This window comes from Cervus elaphus, chromosome 3 (genome assembly GCF_910594005.1).
Source record: "Cervus elaphus chromosome 3, mCerEla1.1, whole genome shotgun sequence".
Classification (NCBI taxonomy): domain Eukaryota; kingdom Metazoa; phylum Chordata; class Mammalia; order Artiodactyla; family Cervidae; genus Cervus; species Cervus elaphus.
The window spans coordinates 53,632,314-53,651,221 of record NC_057817.1 but is presented as its reverse complement, the minus strand read 5'-3'; the positions used below and the strand labels follow the sequence as shown (position 1 = coordinate 53,651,221).

The following is an 18,908-nucleotide window of genomic DNA, read 5'->3' as shown; positions in this document are numbered from 1 at the left end:
TCACTGCAACATGTCAGAAGAAGTGGGCAAGGGCCATGTCCGTCTGCAGCACCAGCAAGGGTCACAGAATCTATTCATGGTAGATACTAGGAGACCTTAGGGACAGGGAGGCCTGGCGGGCTGCAGTCCCTGGGGTCACAGAGAGTCAGACACGACTGGGCGCCTGAACAACAGCAGTGATTAGAAGAGCTCCGCGTCCCACGCTCTTCCTATCTGTATGTATCACCATCAGGCTTTAGGAAATGCACCAGGAAGCCTACCTTCTATTCCTCTAGCTGCTGCGTCAGCAGTCTCCTCCCGTCTTGCCAGTGGAGTGGGAAACTGTACACGCTGACCTTCGGGCCTTCCTCACCTCTGTCCCCTGCGCCCTGCTGGCAGCGCATGCCCCTTCCTGGTTCTCCTGCCGCACCAGGGCTGCCTTCGGGCTCAGAACCGAGCACGGGGACCCTGTCTTATTGTCCACCTTGGATCCTTGGAGAATAAGAAACACGAGATCATGGCCTCCTACTGGGCGGCATCCAAGCTGAGCCCTTTCCAGGGGTTTTCCAGAATAACAGGCCAGGCCCACACACACAGGCAGAAAGGCATGAGAAGCAAGCGGTAGGAATGGGGGAGGAAGAGTGAGGGAAGGCCTGGGGGTGGAGGAGCAGGGGCTTGGGAGGGTGGCATCTGGTCGCTGGTGTCAAACGAACAGCTTGTAAACCCAAGCTGGCCTCGATGCCACCCGGTTCCTGTTCAGGAGCCAGGCTGCAAAGTGGTTCCTCACACTTTCTTTCTCTTTCTTCCCCAGTTTCTAAGAGGGACTGAGGCCTCTTCTCTCAGCATGCTGCAAACCTGTGGTCTCTGATACTCACTCCCTCCCCAGCAACCCCTGTTGTTCGACTGTACTATGTTTGATGTCTTCTCTTCCTCTCTATCTTTGTATCTATATATCAAAAGCTGCTATGTCTCTCTCTCTCTCCTCTCTGTCTTACTCTCTAGTATCTAATGATGTATTTAGCAATTTCTAAGCATAGGATGCCCTCCTCGTTTGGGGCCATAGGGAGGAGGGTCAGTGTTTCTTCTCTCTCTCATATATGCGTCTCTCACACTGAGTGGTGTTAGTCATGGAGATGATTAAAAAAAGGAAAATGGGCGCTAGAGGGCTGTGATCCTTCACAAACACACACACGCGCACACGCATGCACACGAAGCCTTAAGCAGAAGAATGTCTTAGCATCACAAGATACAGAAATAGCCTCTTCTTCCCTCCTCTTCCACGTTTAGCACAGAGGAGGATAACATGGAAGGACTGCTTGAACTATACAGAGAGTTTTCTTCAGACACCCCTCCCCTGAACCGAGGGGTTCTGGGTGTGCACCTCTGCCCCTTGAAGTCTGCCTTTTGCCTCCTTCCTATTCCTCCTAGAAAACCAAGAACATGGACTGCTCAAGGGACCACTTCCCTTTCTCCCTGAAACTCCTATTGACATTCTCTATCCCAGAGCTCCTGACTAGAAGCCAAAGCTGCTTAAAATGATTTTGCAAAGTTAAGGAGGCCAACCTCTTCCCAACAGCCTATCAAATGGTTGCTCACCTGACCACAGGGATAGTTCTAGCCAAGCAGAAGCAGTAGGATTGCTTCTTTGGCTTTGGGGGGGTAAACAGGCTGGAAAATTACTAAGTGTTGTTTGCCACAGTGATGAGCTGGATTCCTTTCTCTGTCCCATATTGGGCTGCATGTTCTTCCATGTCTCCACCTTTGGTGTGGGGGCTTCCAGTTCACTGGCAAAATAGCTATCTCGAAATGCCTTCCTTTCAGACTGGAGCCTGACTTTTCCCTGATGATATACATTAAACATTTTTTTTTCAAAGAATTCCTTCTATAATGTCCTTATCAGGCATTAAGTGCACTTTAAAGAAAGGGGCAGGGCAACTTTTCCGGAGGTGGAGGAGCCCAAGGGCTGGACCCCGGATATGGGGGGGGGGGCCCTGCTCCCATGTAATTGACAGGACTATGGTTTTGTTTTCATATCCTTTCCTACCACATGGTGCTAAGGGGGCTTTCCAGGTAACTGCAGGGGTGCAGAGTGGAGGTCACAAGCCAGTCCAAATCAAGAAAGAGTCCAGATAGCCTGTCTTATCTGGGATGGAAGAACAGGGTAGCAGACCACCCATCACCTAGTTTCTTAACCAGGAAAGAAAGTTCAGGGTGAGTGCCAGCTGGTAAACACAGGCTGTCGTGGCCCATGACTCCGTCAAGGGAAGAAGTCCCTTCTCCCTTCGCCTGTTGGGCCTTTCAGCAACTAAAGAGAAATGCAGGGAGAAACATATACCAGAGGGGCATGGAGTAAAGCCAAGGCGGTGACGCTCAAATGGTTTTCAGAACCAATCTCATAATGGAGCCCTGATATAAAGAGTAACTAGAAGTGACGCAGAGCTGGGCATTGTGCATTTCTACTGTTTGATGGAAAATGGCTCATTAGTTGAGGAGCCCTTGAACGGTCCTAAGAGACCCCGAGGGTTCCTGTAGAGTAGTTTGAAAACCACTGCTCAGAGGAAAGGGATGTAATCTGGCTCCCCTGCCCCAAGCAAAGAGGGAAAGAGTGGGGTCAGCGAGCCACGCCGTCTCCAGACCCCGGCGAAGAGGAAGGAAGATTGCTGTGTACCTGGAGACTTGTGCGCATGTCGGCCCGCAGGGCCCCCGAGGCTCCAGTGGGTTTTACGCGCTCTTGCCACCAAATGATTCTGTGTCGGGCAGATGAGGAGAGAGGTGACAGACGGAGCAGCCTTCTCTTGAGCAAGATGTAAGGGAAATAGAATTCACTTACGTACATAAGGGACACACAAAGCCTTCCCCAGAAGCTTCACTCGGCCGTCCTCCTCCGCCCCTCCCCTCGCCCCCTCGCCCCCTTCCTTTCAGAGAGCCAGGGTCTCCACTTGGGGCACCTGGCCTGCTCACTCACTTCTGCCAACATGTTGCATGCCAGCGTGGACGACAAACCAAACCGCACCAACCCCCGTGTGTATTTACTTGATGTACATAGATATCTTTAAAATAAAATAAATTCAGTGATGACTCTCCGGTGTTGTGAATCTTTATGCCTCCCCAGTCTCCCTCCCTTCCCTGCAGGTGATGGCATTATGACAGTGTGGGACATTATGACAGTCTTCCAGGTGTTTTTCCACAGAGTTACATGCAGGTTTCCCCTCCGCCCCCACTTGACAATATATCCTAGAGATCTTTCCATGTCAATATACATACTTCCCTCACTAAAAAATATACATGTATTTTTTCCACAAACTTACCCTATAATTTATTCAACCATTCAATGTTGGTGGACACCTATCCAGGTTGTCTGTAATTCTTAACAATAATGTGATCCTGTTTTCTTCCTTGTTCTCCCACAGACCACCGTCAGCCCCAGCATCAGTTCCATCCCTCCCTTGCCAAGAGCTCAATTCTCTGGGCCCAGGATTTTTCACCACAGTCCCCCTTCTGACCCCCCACTCCAGGGCACAGCCCTCCTGTGGTCTCTGCTCTCACTTAAAAGCCTCTGCGATGAACAGAGAAAACCCCACAACTAGAACACCGGGGCAGTGAAAAGTAGAGAGCCACAGAGCTAACCGGCCTTGGTGCTGGCTTAACATTCCTTCTGTGTATCTCTGCTGTTTTCTCTCCCGCTTCCCAGAGCAACTGGTCTAAACTCTCCCTTCCTAAATCCCTTCTTACTCGCCTCTCTTAGGCAATAACTTTGTCTGTTTTAAAGCGTTAAGTAAATTAAGGTGATGGAGTGTGAAATTCTTCATTCGCCACCCCCCAACACACACCCCTACACACTTCTATCTACACAGATCCCTTTTGTTTCTACTTTCTGACAAGTGATAAATCTCCCTTCGCTGGACTAAATCAAGGCCCTTCTAGATTTTCTTTCTTGAGGTACGTAACATAGACTTGATAGAGAAACTAAAAGCGATGCAGTCTTGGGCAGTTTGCATCTTCTTTGTTAGCTTCTGTTTGTTTGTTTGCTTTTTCCCAATTATTTTTATTAGTTGGAGGCTAATTACTTTACAATATTGTAGTGGTTTTTGCCATACATTGACATGAATCAGCCATGGATTTACATGTATTCCCCATCCCCCTCCCGCCTCTCTCCCCACCCCATCCCTCTGGGTCGTCCCAGTGCACCAGCCCTGAGCACTGGTCTCGTGCATCCAACCTGGGCTGGCGATCTGTTTCACCCTTGATAGTATACTTGTTTCAATGCTGTTCTCTCAGAACATCCCACCCTCGCCTTCTCCCACAGAATCTAAAAGTCTGTTCTATACATCTGTGTCTCTTTTTCTGTCCTGCATATAGTGTTATTGTTACCATCTTTTTAACTTCCATATATATATATATGTTAGTATACTGTATTGGTCTTTATCTTTCTGGCTTACTTCACTCTATATAATGGGCTCCAGTTTCATCTATCTCATTAGAACTGATTCAAATGCATTCTTTTCAATGGCTGAGTAATATTCCATTGTGTATATGTACCATAGCTTTCTTATCCATTTGTCTGCTGATGGGCATCTAGGCTGCTTCCATGTCCTGGCTATTATAAACAGTGCTGCCATGAACACTGGGGTACACGTGTCTCTTTCAGATCTGGTTTCCTCGGTGTGTATGCCCAGGAGTGGGATTGCTGGGTCATATGGCAGTTCTATTTCCTGTTTTTTATGTTAGCTTCTGTTTTAACAATTTTGTCTCTTCTCCTTGGCAAGGTCTCCCTAAAAAGTGTGTTTTACCATGTGTTTCTCTATAAGACACTCCCTGCCAGGTTTTCTCATAACCAAATTTCCTGAAAAAGTCTTAAGATTTCCCTCCCCTCTTTCTCACTTCCTATTGATCCCTCAGCCCATCCTGATCTGGCTCTTGTTCTGCTGAAAGTGCTTTCCAAAAGTTACTAGTTGTGGGACTCCCCTGATAGTCCAGTGGTTAAAACTCTGCATTTCTACTTTAGAGAGCATGTGTTCAATTCCCCTTCTGGGAACTGAGAGTCCTCATGCTACATAACACAGCCAACTAAGAAGAAAAAAAGAAGCCCCTAGTTGCCAAAGTCAACGGGTGGGGGTAGGGGTACTTCCCACTTCCCCATTGTCTTGCGTTGCCTCTCCAGGACATTTGATACCGCTTTCCACTCCTTCCTTCTGGAAACTCGGCTCCCTTGGCTTTTGTGACCCTGCCCTCCTGACCCTTTTTATTTCTCTGGCCACCCCTTCTCAGGCTTCTCCCACTAGCCTCTCACATGCTGGTCTATGCCAGGGTCCAGTCATTGGACTTTCCTTGGAGTTGTCACTCGCGACTACAGATTCCTCACGAAAATTAAACCCGTATTCCCAGCCCAAATGTACTGCTGCCCTCAGGTGCCCAAACACTGTTAGGCAAAAGCCCGGGATTCATCCTCAGCGTCTCTCTCCCCCTCAAAGCCCACATCCACTAAGACTTTGACGCACCAACATCAAACCGAACCTTTAGATCCACTCCCTTCTTTCTATCCCAACAGTCATTGTTTTAGCTTCTCACCTCGTGCCTAGACTTTTGCAATACTCTGGTCACCCTCCAGAACGATGCCTGAGCGGTCTTTCTAAAAGCACAAAACCCACTTAAGGGATTTGCTACTTCGTAAACGAATGCTTTCAGGTTAGCTTACGCCAGGAGGTTATTCCTAGAAATTGGGCAAAACTGGAAAGCGGTCACTTTACAGCTACGAAGCCCTCGACCACAGGGTTAAATCGCCCCAGCCCAAGGAGCAACCCCAACGCCTGGATGACTGGTCTGGGCCTCGCGGGCCGCTCGCAGCCCTCCAGGGAAAGAGGTTTCCGCGCGCCTCCCGGCCGTCAGGTGAGCCCACCCACTGCGCAGGCGTCGGGGCGCGCGGGCGGCCAGCAGGGGGCGGAGTCAACCTACCCCGCCCGGCTCGCGCGCCAGCCTCCGGTCACGTGACGGAGGCGCAGGTGAGCGCCGCTTCCGGGGTCGGGAACCCGCATCGCAGACGGCTCCAGCTTCGCCTCGGCCGGGTTCCCGGGAGACTATGGCGTCCTCCTCGGTCCCGCCGGCCGCTGTACCGGCGGCGACAGCGGCCCCCGGCGCGGGTTTCGGCTTCGCCTCCAAAACCAAGAAGAAGCATTTCGTGCAGCAGAAGGTGAAGGTGTTCCGGGCGGCCGACCCGCTGGTGGGCGTGTTCCTGTGGGGCGTAGCCCACTCGGTGAGACCCTGCCCCGGCCCCGCTGTGGCCCTGTCCTCACCCCTCAGCTCCTCCGGGCGTGTCCGTCCCCAGGCTGCCGCTTCCGGAGCCCATCGCGCTGCCACTTCTCCACCGGGCTGTCCCGGTCCCTGCCCACCTACCCTCAGGTGTCTCTCCCACCCTACCGTCTTGCTGTAAAGCTTTTTTTTTTTCTTTTTTAACGTAGGCTTTGTCCCTTCCTCCGCCCTTTACTCCTCCACTGTGTTTCCTTCTTCTTCGCGTGAAATCCAGCTCCCTGCCTCCTCCCAGTCAGTTCCAGCTTCAGCCCCAGGCCGCGGAGCCCGGCCGGGACCTGGCTCCATCTGGAAGGACTTTAGGGGGAGTGACTGTAATAGGTTGCTGGCGGTGAGGTCTCCGGTGAGAGAGTGCGTGTAGAAGGGGAGCGGGAAGAGTAACTGTTTGAAGGGAAATAACTGTTTTGTTTACTCTCCTTTGCACCTTGCTTTCCAGCCGCCTTCCTTGACTTTGGAACCTTGGCTCTGAGGGGAAGCTGCAGGCTTCCTGGATCTTCTAATCCTGCATGTCCCTTTCCCTTCCAGAGGTACAGCATTTCAGAGAGGCTACGCTGCCCTGAGCCCAGTGGTTGCTCTCACTCAGCACTTAATGTGTATAAGCCTTTGGTCTTACCTTTGCTGGCTGGAGTAATGGTATTTGGTGTAACTGAGGGTCATCTTTGAATGAAGAGTTGGCTCAGGAGTTCTGGTCATGGGGACATTATGGTGGTGAACTTTAGAATCAGGGAGCTGCTTAGACCGTGGGCGTGGGAATCAGGAGGAGACCGGAGAGGCCAGTGCATCTCTGGTTCCTGAAGATACCTCAAGTGAAGAAAGCACAGCCATTGCCCTCCCTTCTCTCATGGCTGGAGTGGGAGGAGTGCAGTGATCTTGAATGAGACAGGCGAAATTTTAAAAATTCAATTTCCTTGAAACATTATAGTCATATGGAGTGTTGTATTATAGCCATCATATAGTGTTGCAGAGATGGAAGGGAATGGGGAAGAATACAGTTTTTGTCATTGTTAGTTTGGGGCTTAGGAAGTTATATGGAGTCTGTCAGCTCCCTTTTGCATTTGTGGTCCCCAGGTCCCTGGGTGGTAATGTCTTATCGGAGAGTATTCAGTCTATTCCACTTGGTATGGGCAAGGCTCATGGAAGTAGGGCTTCCTGTCTTATGACTCATCCATCCATCCCTTCGGGAAGTTCGAGAAGGAGTGTTTTCCTTTGGTAAAGATTGGGGAAATTACGCAGAAGACCTGCCTCAGCTTCCCTAGGTATGTCTACTTTAGTCTCAACACCCCACCTCCAGCCAGCACACATTTACTTAAAGGGTCTGGAATGGAGAAATTCCTTGAACATATGTCCTAGTGATGAGTCAGCCTCAACAGCAGGTGGCAAGGAGGGGGCCATGAAGAACTATAGCTGAATTTTAGGCTGGAAATCTCTAGTGGCTTCTTTTTCTTTTTTTTTTCTGGAGGAATATGTTCTGTCCTCTTTTTCTACTGAGAATGAGAGGAGCTGGTTTTTCATGGCAGTGTATGGGATTTAGGTTAGACTGAATTTCTGTTGCATGATCAAGTAGGAAAAGGCAAGGCATCCATTTATTCGGTTAATAAACACTTGGGGACCACTGAGTGCCAGACATTGTGCTAGTCATCTGAGAGATGTAGATGACGAGAACTGGTCCTCTGGGGGCTCACAGCCCGGGTGGGGAGCTCACATAAACCAGCGGTTAGAGCCAAGTGGTAAGTGGACTAGTAAGGGTGTGTGAAAGATACTACGGCACCCTTGTTAGTCACTGGGGAGAAAGCACATCTGAGCATTTCTTGGTACAGGAACCCTCTTTCCACCCTGAATTAGCAGACTGCTGATTCTTGGGGCTGAGGAGAGCATGTGGTGCTTGCATGCTTTGGGCTGTGGGTTGGCTTGACTTTGGTGAACAAACGAGCTCATATCCTCTGCCTGCCCGCATTCCCTCAGAAATCAGCTGTTTTTCTCTTACCTTACATGCAGGCAGGTGGGGACCTACTCCAAGAACTGGGGCTGAGTGATCTGGAAGAATAGATCCTGTTTGTAAGAAGATGTCTCCTTCAGGATATGGGCATTTCGTTCTTGCTGCTGTTGACCCCTCAGAGTCCCATTAACTCTCTGTACTTTGAAAACATCTTCTGTTTTGTTTCCAGTGGAGCATGGAACTGTTTGTCTTGAATGTCTTGAGTCGGCTGAGGGTTTTTTTTTTTCTAGAATTTCTCACAGCTTTAAAAATAATCCAGAGTTGCTTACAGAGTTTGCCTAATATAAAATGACTGTTGTGAGCATGAAGTTCCCCGGGGGCGGGAGTGTGAGGGGCCGTGTGTGAGGGTTGCTTGCTGCAGGCCTCTTTGGGCAGCAGAGACAGCATATACTCACCTTTGTCAGGCGTAGGCATTACCAGGGCACCTAAGGGAATGAGGTGGTGGTTTGGTCTCCCAGTTGTGTCTGACTCTGCGACCTCGTGGACTGCAGCACGCCAGGTCTCCCTGTCCACCATCGCCCAGTTTGCCCACGTTCATGTTCATTGCATCGGTGATGCCATCTAGCCATCTAATCCCCAGAGCCCTTTTCTCCCTCTGCCCTCAGTCTTTCCCAGCATCAGGGACTTTTCCAATGAGTGGTCTGTTTACATCAGATGACCAAAATACTGGCTGGAGCTTCAGCAGCAGTCCTTCCAGTGACCCTTTCCTGACTCTTTCCCAGACGCAGTGTATAAGCAGCTCTCCGCATCCCTCCTCACCGCCTTCCCATTCTTATTCTGACTCATCAGATCAATGAGCTCAGCCAGGTGCCTCCCCCGGTGATGCTACTGCCAGATGACTTTAAGGCTAGCTCCAAGATCAAGGTCAACAATCACCTTTTCCACAGGTATGTGGGATCCCTGCTCTGCTCTTGTCAACCTTCCTAGAAGAGAGAAGAGGTCATTTTAAGAGTTAAGGTTGAATGAGTTGAAGGTTTTAGATTTAGAAGGCAACTTACAAGTTGTTACTGTATTGCTTAAACTTCTTTCCAATGCAGAAATTCAGTATTTTTGTAAAGAAACCATTAAAATAATTTTCAGTGTTCCCTACACACTTATCTATGTGTACTAGTTTGCCTCTCCTCTAGCCTGAAAATTCCACAGGGTAAATACATTTAGTTGCCATTACCGTTAGCTTCTGAGAGGTACTCCCTGAAAGAAATACCTGAGTCCCATAAACCCTCCTAATTTCAGAAGATGCCATTCAGAACCTGTTGCTGATTTAAGGATGTCTCTGACTTGCTTGAGATTTGGGAAATGCTGCTGTTTGGATGGGCAGCAGATCCTGGCTCTATTTAAGCCACTTACCAGTCATGTGGTTTAAGCAGGTCACTCAGCCACCCTAAGCCAGTCTCCCTTTCTGTAAAACGGGAATAACACGCTTAATAAAAGACCTCACATGGGTTCTATGAGAATCAAATAAGGTAATATGTGTGAGGGTATCTTATAAACTGTCAAGCCCTTTATAAATGTAAGATAACATTGTTACTTTGTTTTCCTATCTTGAAAACCCCTATTGCAGGGAAAATCTGCCCAGTCATTTCAAGTTCAAGGAGTACTGTCCCCAAGTCTTCAGGAACCTGCGTGATCGGTTTGGTATTGATGACCAGGATTACCTGGTGAGTGTCCATTTTGGGGAAAGGGTAGGCCTTTCTCCCTAACAAGGGGAATCCTTGGGGCAGTCGTGTTTGGAGGAATGAGGACCTTCACAGGTATTCTTTACCTTTCTGTGGTCATTACTATCCTGTGGTCAGGCATCTTAAAAAATCTGAAGAAAGGTATAAAGCCTGTCCTTGGGGAGAAATGTAGATGCCTTAAAAATTTTGCCGCTCATTTCATTCAGTCTATGTATGGACACTGGGTTTAGAACCCTTTTTCATCCTCTTATGCCAAGGTTTTATCTACTTGCAGATGTGTTCAGTTGACCACTGTCCTATGCATCCATAAGTAAAGGGGGAGGAAAAGAGCTCCTGGTCTCTTGTGTGTCCCCAGGTATCCCTTACCCGAAGTCCCCCAACTGAAAGTGAAGGCAGTGATGGTCGCTTCCTTATCTCCTATGATCGGACTCTGGTCATCAAAGAAGTATCCAGTGAGGACATTGCTGACATGCATAGCAACCTGTCCAACTACCACCAGGTCAGACCTCTCTCAGCCCACTCTTCCCTTCCCCTCCCTACTCATAGCTCAGCTTCAGAGCACTTGGGAGACTTCCTATCTCTCTTCCTCCCTATAGCACTCAACATCATGTTTTTGAAAAACAAGGCATTTCAAAAAGAGAGCCTTCGCATACCTATTTGTGTTTGATTAAATGAGAGTTTAGACATGTTCCTTCTCATTTGATGCTTCTAATCTAAATAGATACACATAAAGGGTACGTGAATAGGAAAGTATAAGTTTTAGATTAAGTCAGTATTAGATGAAGTGCCAACATCAAATGTACTATCAGGAATAAATGCAGTCTAGGGAGAAAACCACGATGAGTGTACCATTGGGATAAATTGGAGGGAAGAAGCCATGATCATAACTAGCCGTAAGTGAGATTAGGGAAGCTATTCTGTCTGAGCAGATGAATTTGGAATATGAAGTTTCTGCAATATTTTGGGAATAAAAAATACCTGAATATCTTTTTACTGAAGGAAAATCTCACCAAAATAGTGAGCAAGGAATAAATGAAAGACTCTAAAAGAGTTTTTGGTTATTCAACAGCTAACCCATGTCTGTTGTTATTAGGTCCTATGTCAGACAGTAAAGAGAGAGGTGAATGAAATGGCCCTGGCCATTGAGCATCTCTTGTTCTAATGGCAGAGACTGGTAAGCTAGCATCAGATAACACACAGCAGGCTGGGTGCAGGCAGTGGAGGAATGTAGGGAGTGCTCTGGGTGGGCAGAGGAAGAGCATCCCAGCTCATCTGGGGCAAGAGGTGCTCCAGGAGAGTTTTTAGAGGGAGTATCCTGGGAGCGGATTCACGCGTGCTAGTGGGGACCAGGCGTTGGGCATGGTGGAAGAGAGCACTCTAGGCAAAGGAAAGCAGCACTTGTAAAGGCACAGAGCCATGAACGGGCTTGATGTTGCGGAACTGCAAGAAATTCGGTGTGACCAGGATAAGGTATTGTGGAAGGACCCTTAGGCAGGAGCTAGGCAGCAAGGGCTTTATAAGCCACACAGAGAGTTTGGGCTTTATCCTGAAAGGTGGTTTGCAGGGGAGTGATGTATATGTCATTTAGAAATAGCCCTGTGGCAAAATTTTAGAGAATGGATTATAGAGGGGAAGTACTGAGAGTGGCGATACCAGTGAGGAGGTAAGTGTACGGTCCAGGCGAGAGATGACACGAGCCTCGAGGGGCGACGGTAGTGAAGGTGGAAAGGAAGACCTTTGGGAGAACTGCAGGAATTAAGGCAACGGGGCTCCAGATTCCTGGGGGCCCAGTTGGGAAGCAGGAAAAGAAACATATCTTTGGAGGAAGACAGTTGTGATTTAGGCATGTTGAGTTTCTGGTTTCCACAGTTCATCCGGATACAGATGTCCTGTGAGTGGTTGGGGTATGGAGTTTGGGAGAAAGAATCAGATCTCTTTCTAATTTTAGATTTCTTTCTAGTCTAGATTTCAGAGCTACAGGTGAGTAGATGGTACTTATCACCATGAATATAGATGAGATTATGGAAATGTAGAGTGAAATGAAAAGAAGGTTGAGGACAGAACCTTGGGCAAGGAAAGAGTCCATAAAAGAGACTAAGGGATGCCTTTTTTTTTTTTTTTAATGTGATTGCCAAGTTTAATTCAACAGCTCCACTAACTCCCGCCTTGTAAAAATAACAGAATGCTCCTCTCCGAGGTATACTGTGATGTGAGGCCAGATTTGTTGTTTTTGATATAGCTCTACAAAAAAGTTGGCATGAAATGCACATAAAAAAGTTTTAAGGTTTAAAAAATACAGACTAGTGAAAAAAAAAATACAGACTAGTAATTTATCAATACACCTTGGAGATTGAGAATAGGATACTAAGATTTAATAAATCTTCCAAATACAGGCAGTCCCCAAGAATAGAGCATTTTCCAAATACAAATGGCCTCCCCCATCAGGTTTAAAGGAGCAAAAACCTTTTCTTCTGCTCCTCCCAGTGACTAGACTACCCAGGCTCTCTAAACCCACAACCATGACCCCAAGAAGGGAAAAAAGGAGGCGAGATGGGGACCAAGCAAGGCCACATGGTCACTGCTGCCCAGAGACTCTGTTGTGGTTGTTTTTTCCTCCTTCCGCCAGGCCTCAGTCCCCAGCTGTGCCCCAGAAGTTCCTGCCAGGGGACCGATCTAGAGAGCTCCTACCCTCATGTGACCGGTGAGGCTGAGGCCGAAGCCCCAAGGGCCAGCACCACATTTGGGTCTTCTTGGCTGGAGCCATCAGATGCTCTTAATGATTTATGCCCTACTTCATTCCACACAGGACTTGAGGACAGAGAGGAGTGGTGTGATGGGAGCTCAGGCTGGTCAGTAGCGTCAAGTAGCAGCCAGTTGAGATACGACAATGACAAGATGCCTGTTTGAGTTGGCAACTGAGGGATTTGAGGCAGTGAAGAGTAGAGAAATTTCAGAGGAGAAATGAGAGTATAATCTGATTTCATTGGTTTGAGGTATGAATGAGAGAAAATGGACTGATAGCTGACTAATGTTCTGAGAAGGCTGGCTCTGAAGAGAAAGGCAGCAACCCTGAGAGACGGTAGCACTGAAAAGGGGATTTTCTTAGGAATCCAAATTAGAGGCCCTCATGCAAACGGCTTTACTGTGGGAATCTAGCCCACCAAGAAATATTAGCCTAGGTAAAGTCATTCTGTTGATGTAATTTCCGCTCCTGGTTCAATGAATAAAGAGGGTCAAAACTAGGATAACAGCACCTACCTTCCCCATCTCAAAGGATGATAAAGATCAAAGGAGAGAGGGCGCTTTAAGAGAGATCATACATCTGGGCTAAGTCAGAGGCAATGAGGATTCAGAAACTGCATGGATAACCTGGGGTGTCTTCAGAAAGCCCCTCACCACTTCTGACCTCTAGCCTGTCCGTGTGGAGTTCTCTGGCTCCCTGTGGAACAGGAGCGTTTGATGCCCGCCCCGAGCTGCTCATCTCTCCTTCTTCCCTCCCTCCCACCCCAGTACATCGTGAAGTGTCACGGCAGCACGCTGCTGCCCCAGTTCCTGGGGATGTACCGGGTGAGCGTGGACAGCGAGGACAGCTACATGCTTGTGATGCGCAACATGTTCAGCCACCGTCTGCCCGTGCACAGGAAATACGACCTCAAGGTCAGGAGAGAGGGCCAAGGGGGCCTCCTGGTGGCCCGAGGGGCGGGGCGGCCAGGGAGGGCGCTGCATGCTTCATCTTAAAGGAAAGAAGGCTGGGGTTTGAGGACTTGTCTTAGGAGGTAGGTTACGACTCTGCCTTTAGCCCCTTCTGCTGACTTGGTCTTTGGATCTCTCCACAGGGCTCCCTAGTGTCCCGGGAAGCCAGCGATAAGGAGAAGGTGATATAATTCTAGATGACAGGGTGTGAGGGGTGGGGGAGGGCAGGTGAAAGGGATCTTCTTAGGATAAAGAGGTAGGGATCCTTGGATATTAATTCTTATCTTAAACCACCAAAAAAGAAGAGATATGTAGACTTTTCCTGATCCAGGGACTTTTTGGAAGGGGCAGTGGGAAGGGCCCTCTTGTCACAGTCTTGGGTTTGGGAATGGGTGAAAATGCCAGACTTCAAGAGCAAACTGCTCACCAACCACTCCCATCCTGAGCTTTCATTCAAACCAGCTGTCTTTGCTTAAGAAGAAGAAAGAAAAGTCAGAATGGAGTGTGTGAACTGAAAACCCTAGGCAGAAAGGAGTGGGTGTGATTTGGGATACGGCTGCAGTGACTGAGTCTGGGGGCAGCACTGGAGGTAAGAGCAGACTCTGGGCAGCCTCCCGGTAAAGTCAGGTGAGCGGGCGGTAAACCTCTCCCCTCGGGGCCCCAGAGCGAGAGACAGCCCTACATAGAGCAGGGTCACTGGCTGAGATGGTCGGGGAGGCCTGCATTCCCAAGCTGTCCCTTTACCTGTTCTCAGGTTAAGGAACTGCCCACCCTTAAGGATATGGACTTTCTCAACAAGAACCAGAAAGTTTATATTGGTGAAGAGGAGAAGAAAGTCTTTCTAGAGAAGCTAAAGAGAGATGTGGAGGTGATGATTGGGGTGCTCTGGGAAATGACTTTGCTTCTCTTTTTTGCTCCCCCCTCCCCCCCGGCAGCTGTCCATTTACAGTATGAGGGAACTCATCCCCTTCCCTTGGGGCTCTCTGCCTGTAGGGGATTTTGGCTTCCCTGATAGCTCAGTTGGTAAAGAATCCGCCTGCAAGCAGGAGACCCCGGTTTGATTCCTGGTCAGGAAGATCTGCTGGAGAAGGGATAGGCTACCCACTCCAGTATTCTTGGGCTTCCCTTGTGGCTCAGCTGGTAAAGAATCTGCCTGCAATGTGGGAGACCTGGGTTCAATCTCTGGGTTGGGAAGATCCCCTGGAGAAGGGAACTGGCTACCCACTCCAGTGTTCTGGCCTAGAGAATTCCATGGACTGTATAGTCCATGGGGTCCCAAAAAGTTGGACAAGACTGAGCAACTTTCACTTTCATGAAAATCTTCTAGAGGTGACCTTTGGAGGGGGTGACTGGTATGAACTGAAAGAATGATCATAAAAGAATTCTTTAAAAAACAATGATCTGAGATACCAGGACATTTAGGCAATAAAGAGCAATGGTATGCTCCCAACCCTCCGTTTTTACACTTCCTTTCCCCAGGAGGGCCCTGGATATTCAGACAGGGAGGTGTAAGAGTAGTACATAGGAATGGAGAGAGCCATCTGGGGCTTCTGACCTGCCGGTGGGGTCTTCAGTTCCTAGTGCAGCTGAAGATCATGGACTACAGCCTTCTTCTGGGCATCCACGACATCATTCGGGGCTCTGAGCCAGAGGAGGACGGGCCAGTGCGGGAGGAGGAGTCAGAGGGGGATGGCGACTGTGGCCTTACGGGGCCTCCCGCTCCGGTGGGCTCCTATGGCACCTCCCCTGAGGGTATCGGCGGCTACATCCATTCCCACCGGCCCCTGGGCCCTGGAGAGTTTGAATCCTTCATCGATGTCTACGCCATCCGGAGTGCTGAGGGTGAGAGAGAGCCTGGAAATTTAAAGGGCAGGGAGGGTAGTCCCTGGGGAACAGAGACCAGGGTGGTGGTTGGAGAGGCTGGTTAGCTTTTCAGAAGAAATCTGACTGGTTCCTGGGGGGAGGGAATTGGGACTATACTTGGTCTTCATCGCTGGCCTCTCTCCCCAGGGGCCCCTCAGAAGGAGGTGTATTTCATGGGCCTTATTGACATCCTGACACAGTATGATGCCAAGAAGAAAGCAGCTCATGCAGCCAAAACTGTCAAGCATGGGGTGAGGGCTCCCTGAAGCCTTTCCTTTCCTGTCTTGACTATTCAAGAGCCTCTTGTGCCCGAGCAGTGGGGTGGCAGAAGGATGGAGGGCTGGCTATGGAAATGGTCAGGAGTGGGGAGGAGGGGAGGGCAGGGAGCGGGGCAGGGCTGTGGGCGCTGAGACCCTGTTCAACACCTTCCTCTCACAGGCGGGGGCAGAGATCTCTACCGTCCATCCTGAGCAGTATGCTAAGCGATTCCTGGATTTTATTACCAACATCTTTGCCTAAGAGACTGCCTGACTTCATGGTGACTGCTGCTCTGTGTTTCAGGTGGTGGGGGTCTGAGAGGCATGGGGGAATTGTGGATGTTCTGGCCACTAACTTCTTCTTTTCCTCTTCTGCTAACTTCAGGCTACAGGCTCCTTCCATCCAAATAACTCCATCTTGTTGAGTAGGCCCTTCCTGGCCCTCAGAGATACCGATACATTGTTTTCCCTCCCCTTCCTTCCCTTCTCTCCCTTCCCTCTTTCCCTTCCCCACCAAGTCGGCTTGCTTCATTAGAGTGTTTACTGTTGACTCTCTCCCAAGTGCCTTGATCTTTGTAAAATGTCCTGTTGTTTCCATAACAGAGGAGGAGCTGGGGGAAGGGGGTTGTTGGCCATCTTCAAGACCTGACGACAGATGGACCTGGCTCAAGCAACTTAACTCGATGCACTTTGCTGTGTGGGATGAACTAAGAGTATCTGAATTTTGCTGATAACTTTATAGAACTCGTTGTGGCATGCTTCCTTCCTAGTAGGCCCTGGGATGGAAGATTTTCAAGACACTACAGATGTGGGTGCCAGCATGCACACATACATTGGGATAGGGCCAGTCTTAGCGAGGTGGGGTGGAGAGTGGTTGGTGGGCTGCAGCCTGTGGAGGCGGGACCTGTGAGGACTCCTTGGTTATTTAGGGAACTGGAGGTCTCTGCGGAGGGTGGCTACTCTCGGGTCTTTTCCCTCACTCCACCTGCCCCCACTGGAGACGGCCACAGTGTTGAATCCTGGGTGAAGCTGTTTGACCGCTGCTGCTCTTCCCCAGGACCTCACATCCCTCCTGGGCTGGAGCCCTTCAGTGGGGGGGTGGTCAGTTCTGGAGGCTGGACGGATGAGCCAAGGGTGTAAGGTTCACTCCCTGTGTTAAATTTCCTTTCTTCATGTCTAGCCATCCCGGAGGTTTGACTCCCAGCAGAAGGGAATACCTCTACTTGGGTTAACCCTGGTCATCTCAAGAGAAGGGGAGCCTCACATGGGGGAGCGGCCTCCACTCCTTAGAAGTGTGCCCCTAGCACACTGCCTCCCCTGCCCCTTCTCAAACCCTTTTCCCAGTTGGATTTGTTATTTTGTTCTTTTCTGTCCATCTTAACTGCTACTGTGTCTCCCAGGGGACAGATGGGCCTCTTTGTCATCTTCACTCTCCACCCCCAGAGAGGAGTCAGAGCCATAACTCAGTCACCCAGCCCCCTCCAAAGAGAGTCGAGCTGATGCATGATATTCTCAGAATGCAGTGGACCCTGATGAGCTGGGATAGTTCCCTTCCCCGCAATGCCTTTGGGGCTCAGGCAGCCATTCTTGTGATCCTGCATCTCCCCTGAGGCTTCTGCATTTCTCTGGAACACAAAGATGGGGCACCAGCAAGTGGCCTGTAGGGATACAAAGACTCTGCTCTGTATCTGACTGGACTGATCTGTCTCACAAGAAGTCATGAGGTCATAAAGGAGAATTCCTCCTGCCCCTCCATCTTCTGCTCCAAAGCAAGTAACAAGAGGAGTCCCCAGTTGAGGATTGGAGCCCCTATAAAATTTTCCTGTCAGGAGCCTCATGGATGTTTTTCATTCCACCATCTACCTTTCCCTTGTTGAATGCAATAAAACTCCATGACACCAGCAACTTTGTTCTTGAGAAATGGGTTTTCTGACCCATTTCTGGCTGATGTATCATAAGCATTATGGTTTTCATTTGTTGCTTCTGTTTTTCATCTTTTTTTGTTTTATTAATAAAAAGATCTCGTGTATTTACTCCCATTGCTGTCACTATAAGGAAAATAAATTATTGAATTCAAATTCCTTCACAGAAATTCCTTTTTTTCTCCCCCACTCCTCTTTTTTGGAAGCCTGGGCTTAGGGGTGCAGCAACCAAGTAAAGAACTCTGATCTTTAAGATGTTGGGTCCCTAAAGATGTGGGTTTCAAGATATAGATGGCTGTGAGCTTAAAAGGTGGCTAGGAGTGTGCATGGGAATGGAAGACATTCCCCAGTTTTGCAGGAGTCAGCTCTGGGGGGGCGGGGGGCAGGACCAATTGAGGTGATATGACCCCGCCCCCCCCCACTTTCCCCAGGGTTCTGGGCTAGATCACACTCACGTCTCTAAAGGTGAGCGAGTCTTAACAGCACCGAGCACACAGGAGCTAAAGGAGAAGGAACGCAGTGTTTCCCCAGCTTCCTGGGAAAGATGGCCTTTGTGTGGAGGACAGGAAGAGTACATCAGGGTCCTGGGAAAGTAAAGAAGGAAGTGACCAGCCATCCAGCCTGGAGAGAGAGTGAAGAAAGGGCGTGGATCAGCAGAGGCGGTTGCCAGTCTGAGAGATCCATCCAGGACTGTTTGGCCAAGGAGTTCTGACCGTTTGAAAAACCTGGCTTGATGTGGCCCCAGGGAAGTGAGCTGGACTGGGGGAGGGGACTGCTGGCCCTGGTGTGGGAAGCAGAGGAGGGCCCCCACCCCTTTGTGAGTTCTTAACTCTATTTCAGCCATAGACTTGATACCATCACTCCAAGGCATTTTTTTGGACAAAATGTATTCACTTCTCATTCTGCACCAGCCTCAGTGTAAAGAGAAAAATCAGAGATCAACACCCATCTGAACGCAGGTTTGACAGAAGGTAACAATCTAGGGAAAGGCAAGCAATAAAGAAGGGAAACGTCTTAGTCCTGGATTGATTTTTTAGAACCAATGCTTTTTACTATGACTCTTCTTCCAACTTTCTATTCCTCAAAGGCCTTTCTAGAAAAAGGATCACAGAGAAATTGCCCCCTCTTCCCCACCTACCTAAACCGACACTCCTCACCCACCCATCTGCCACCAGCTTCCAGAAGCTGCTACGCAGCTGGCTGGCGAAGAACAGGGGGA

The 18,908-nt window shown here is 49.3% G+C and overlaps 2 protein-coding genes across 6 annotated transcripts in view; both read left to right on the top strand.

The window, feature by feature from the left end:
* The window catches only part of KIF5A (kinesin family member 5A), a 28,233-nt gene extending 25,176 nt beyond the window's left edge, over positions 1-3,057 (top strand). For all 4 annotated transcript variants that reach the window (XM_043888973.1, XM_043888957.1, XM_043888979.1 and 1 more), the window contains one exon: positions 791-3,057. The gene's annotated coding sequence lies outside the window, so the exon portion shown is untranslated. The remainder of the gene's footprint in view (positions 1-790) is intronic.
* Positions 3,058-5,955: 2,898 nt separating this feature from the next.
* PIP4K2C (phosphatidylinositol-5-phosphate 4-kinase type 2 gamma) lies at positions 5,956-17,845 on the top strand. Of its 2 annotated transcripts, XM_043888923.1 has the most exons (11): positions 5,956-6,229; positions 9,068-9,165; positions 9,840-9,936; positions 10,310-10,453; positions 13,465-13,611; positions 13,791-13,829; positions 14,402-14,515; positions 15,222-15,489; positions 15,658-15,761; positions 15,949-16,048; positions 16,371-17,845. In XM_043888923.1, the coding sequence occupies exons 1-10, from the start codon at positions 6,056-6,058 to the stop codon at positions 16,027-16,029; spliced, it is 1,266 nt and encodes a 421-aa protein (XP_043744858.1). In that variant the 5' UTR covers positions 5,956-6,055; the 3' UTR covers positions 16,030-16,048; positions 16,371-17,845. The 2 variants fall into 2 exon arrangements, with proteins under 2 accessions (XP_043744858.1, XP_043744851.1); XM_043888916.1 differs by having other exon boundaries at positions 15,949-17,845.
* The last annotated feature ends 1,063 nt before the right edge of the window (positions 17,846-18,908 follow it).

Bases quoted from the DNA above. Each gene is read 5' to 3' on its own strand.
- PIP4K2C (XM_043888923.1), top strand. From the start codon at position 6,056: ATGGCGTCCTCCTCGGTCCCGCCGGCCGCTGTACCGGCGGCGACAGCG. The intron at 14,516-15,221 runs GTGATGATTGGG...TGGGGTCTTCAG, and splicing joins AGCTAAAGAGAGATGTGGAG to TTCCTAGTGCAGCTGAAGAT. The intron at 15,762-15,948 runs GTGAGGGCTCCC...TTCCTCTCACAG, and splicing joins CCAAAACTGTCAAGCATGGG to GCGGGGGCAGAGATCTCTAC.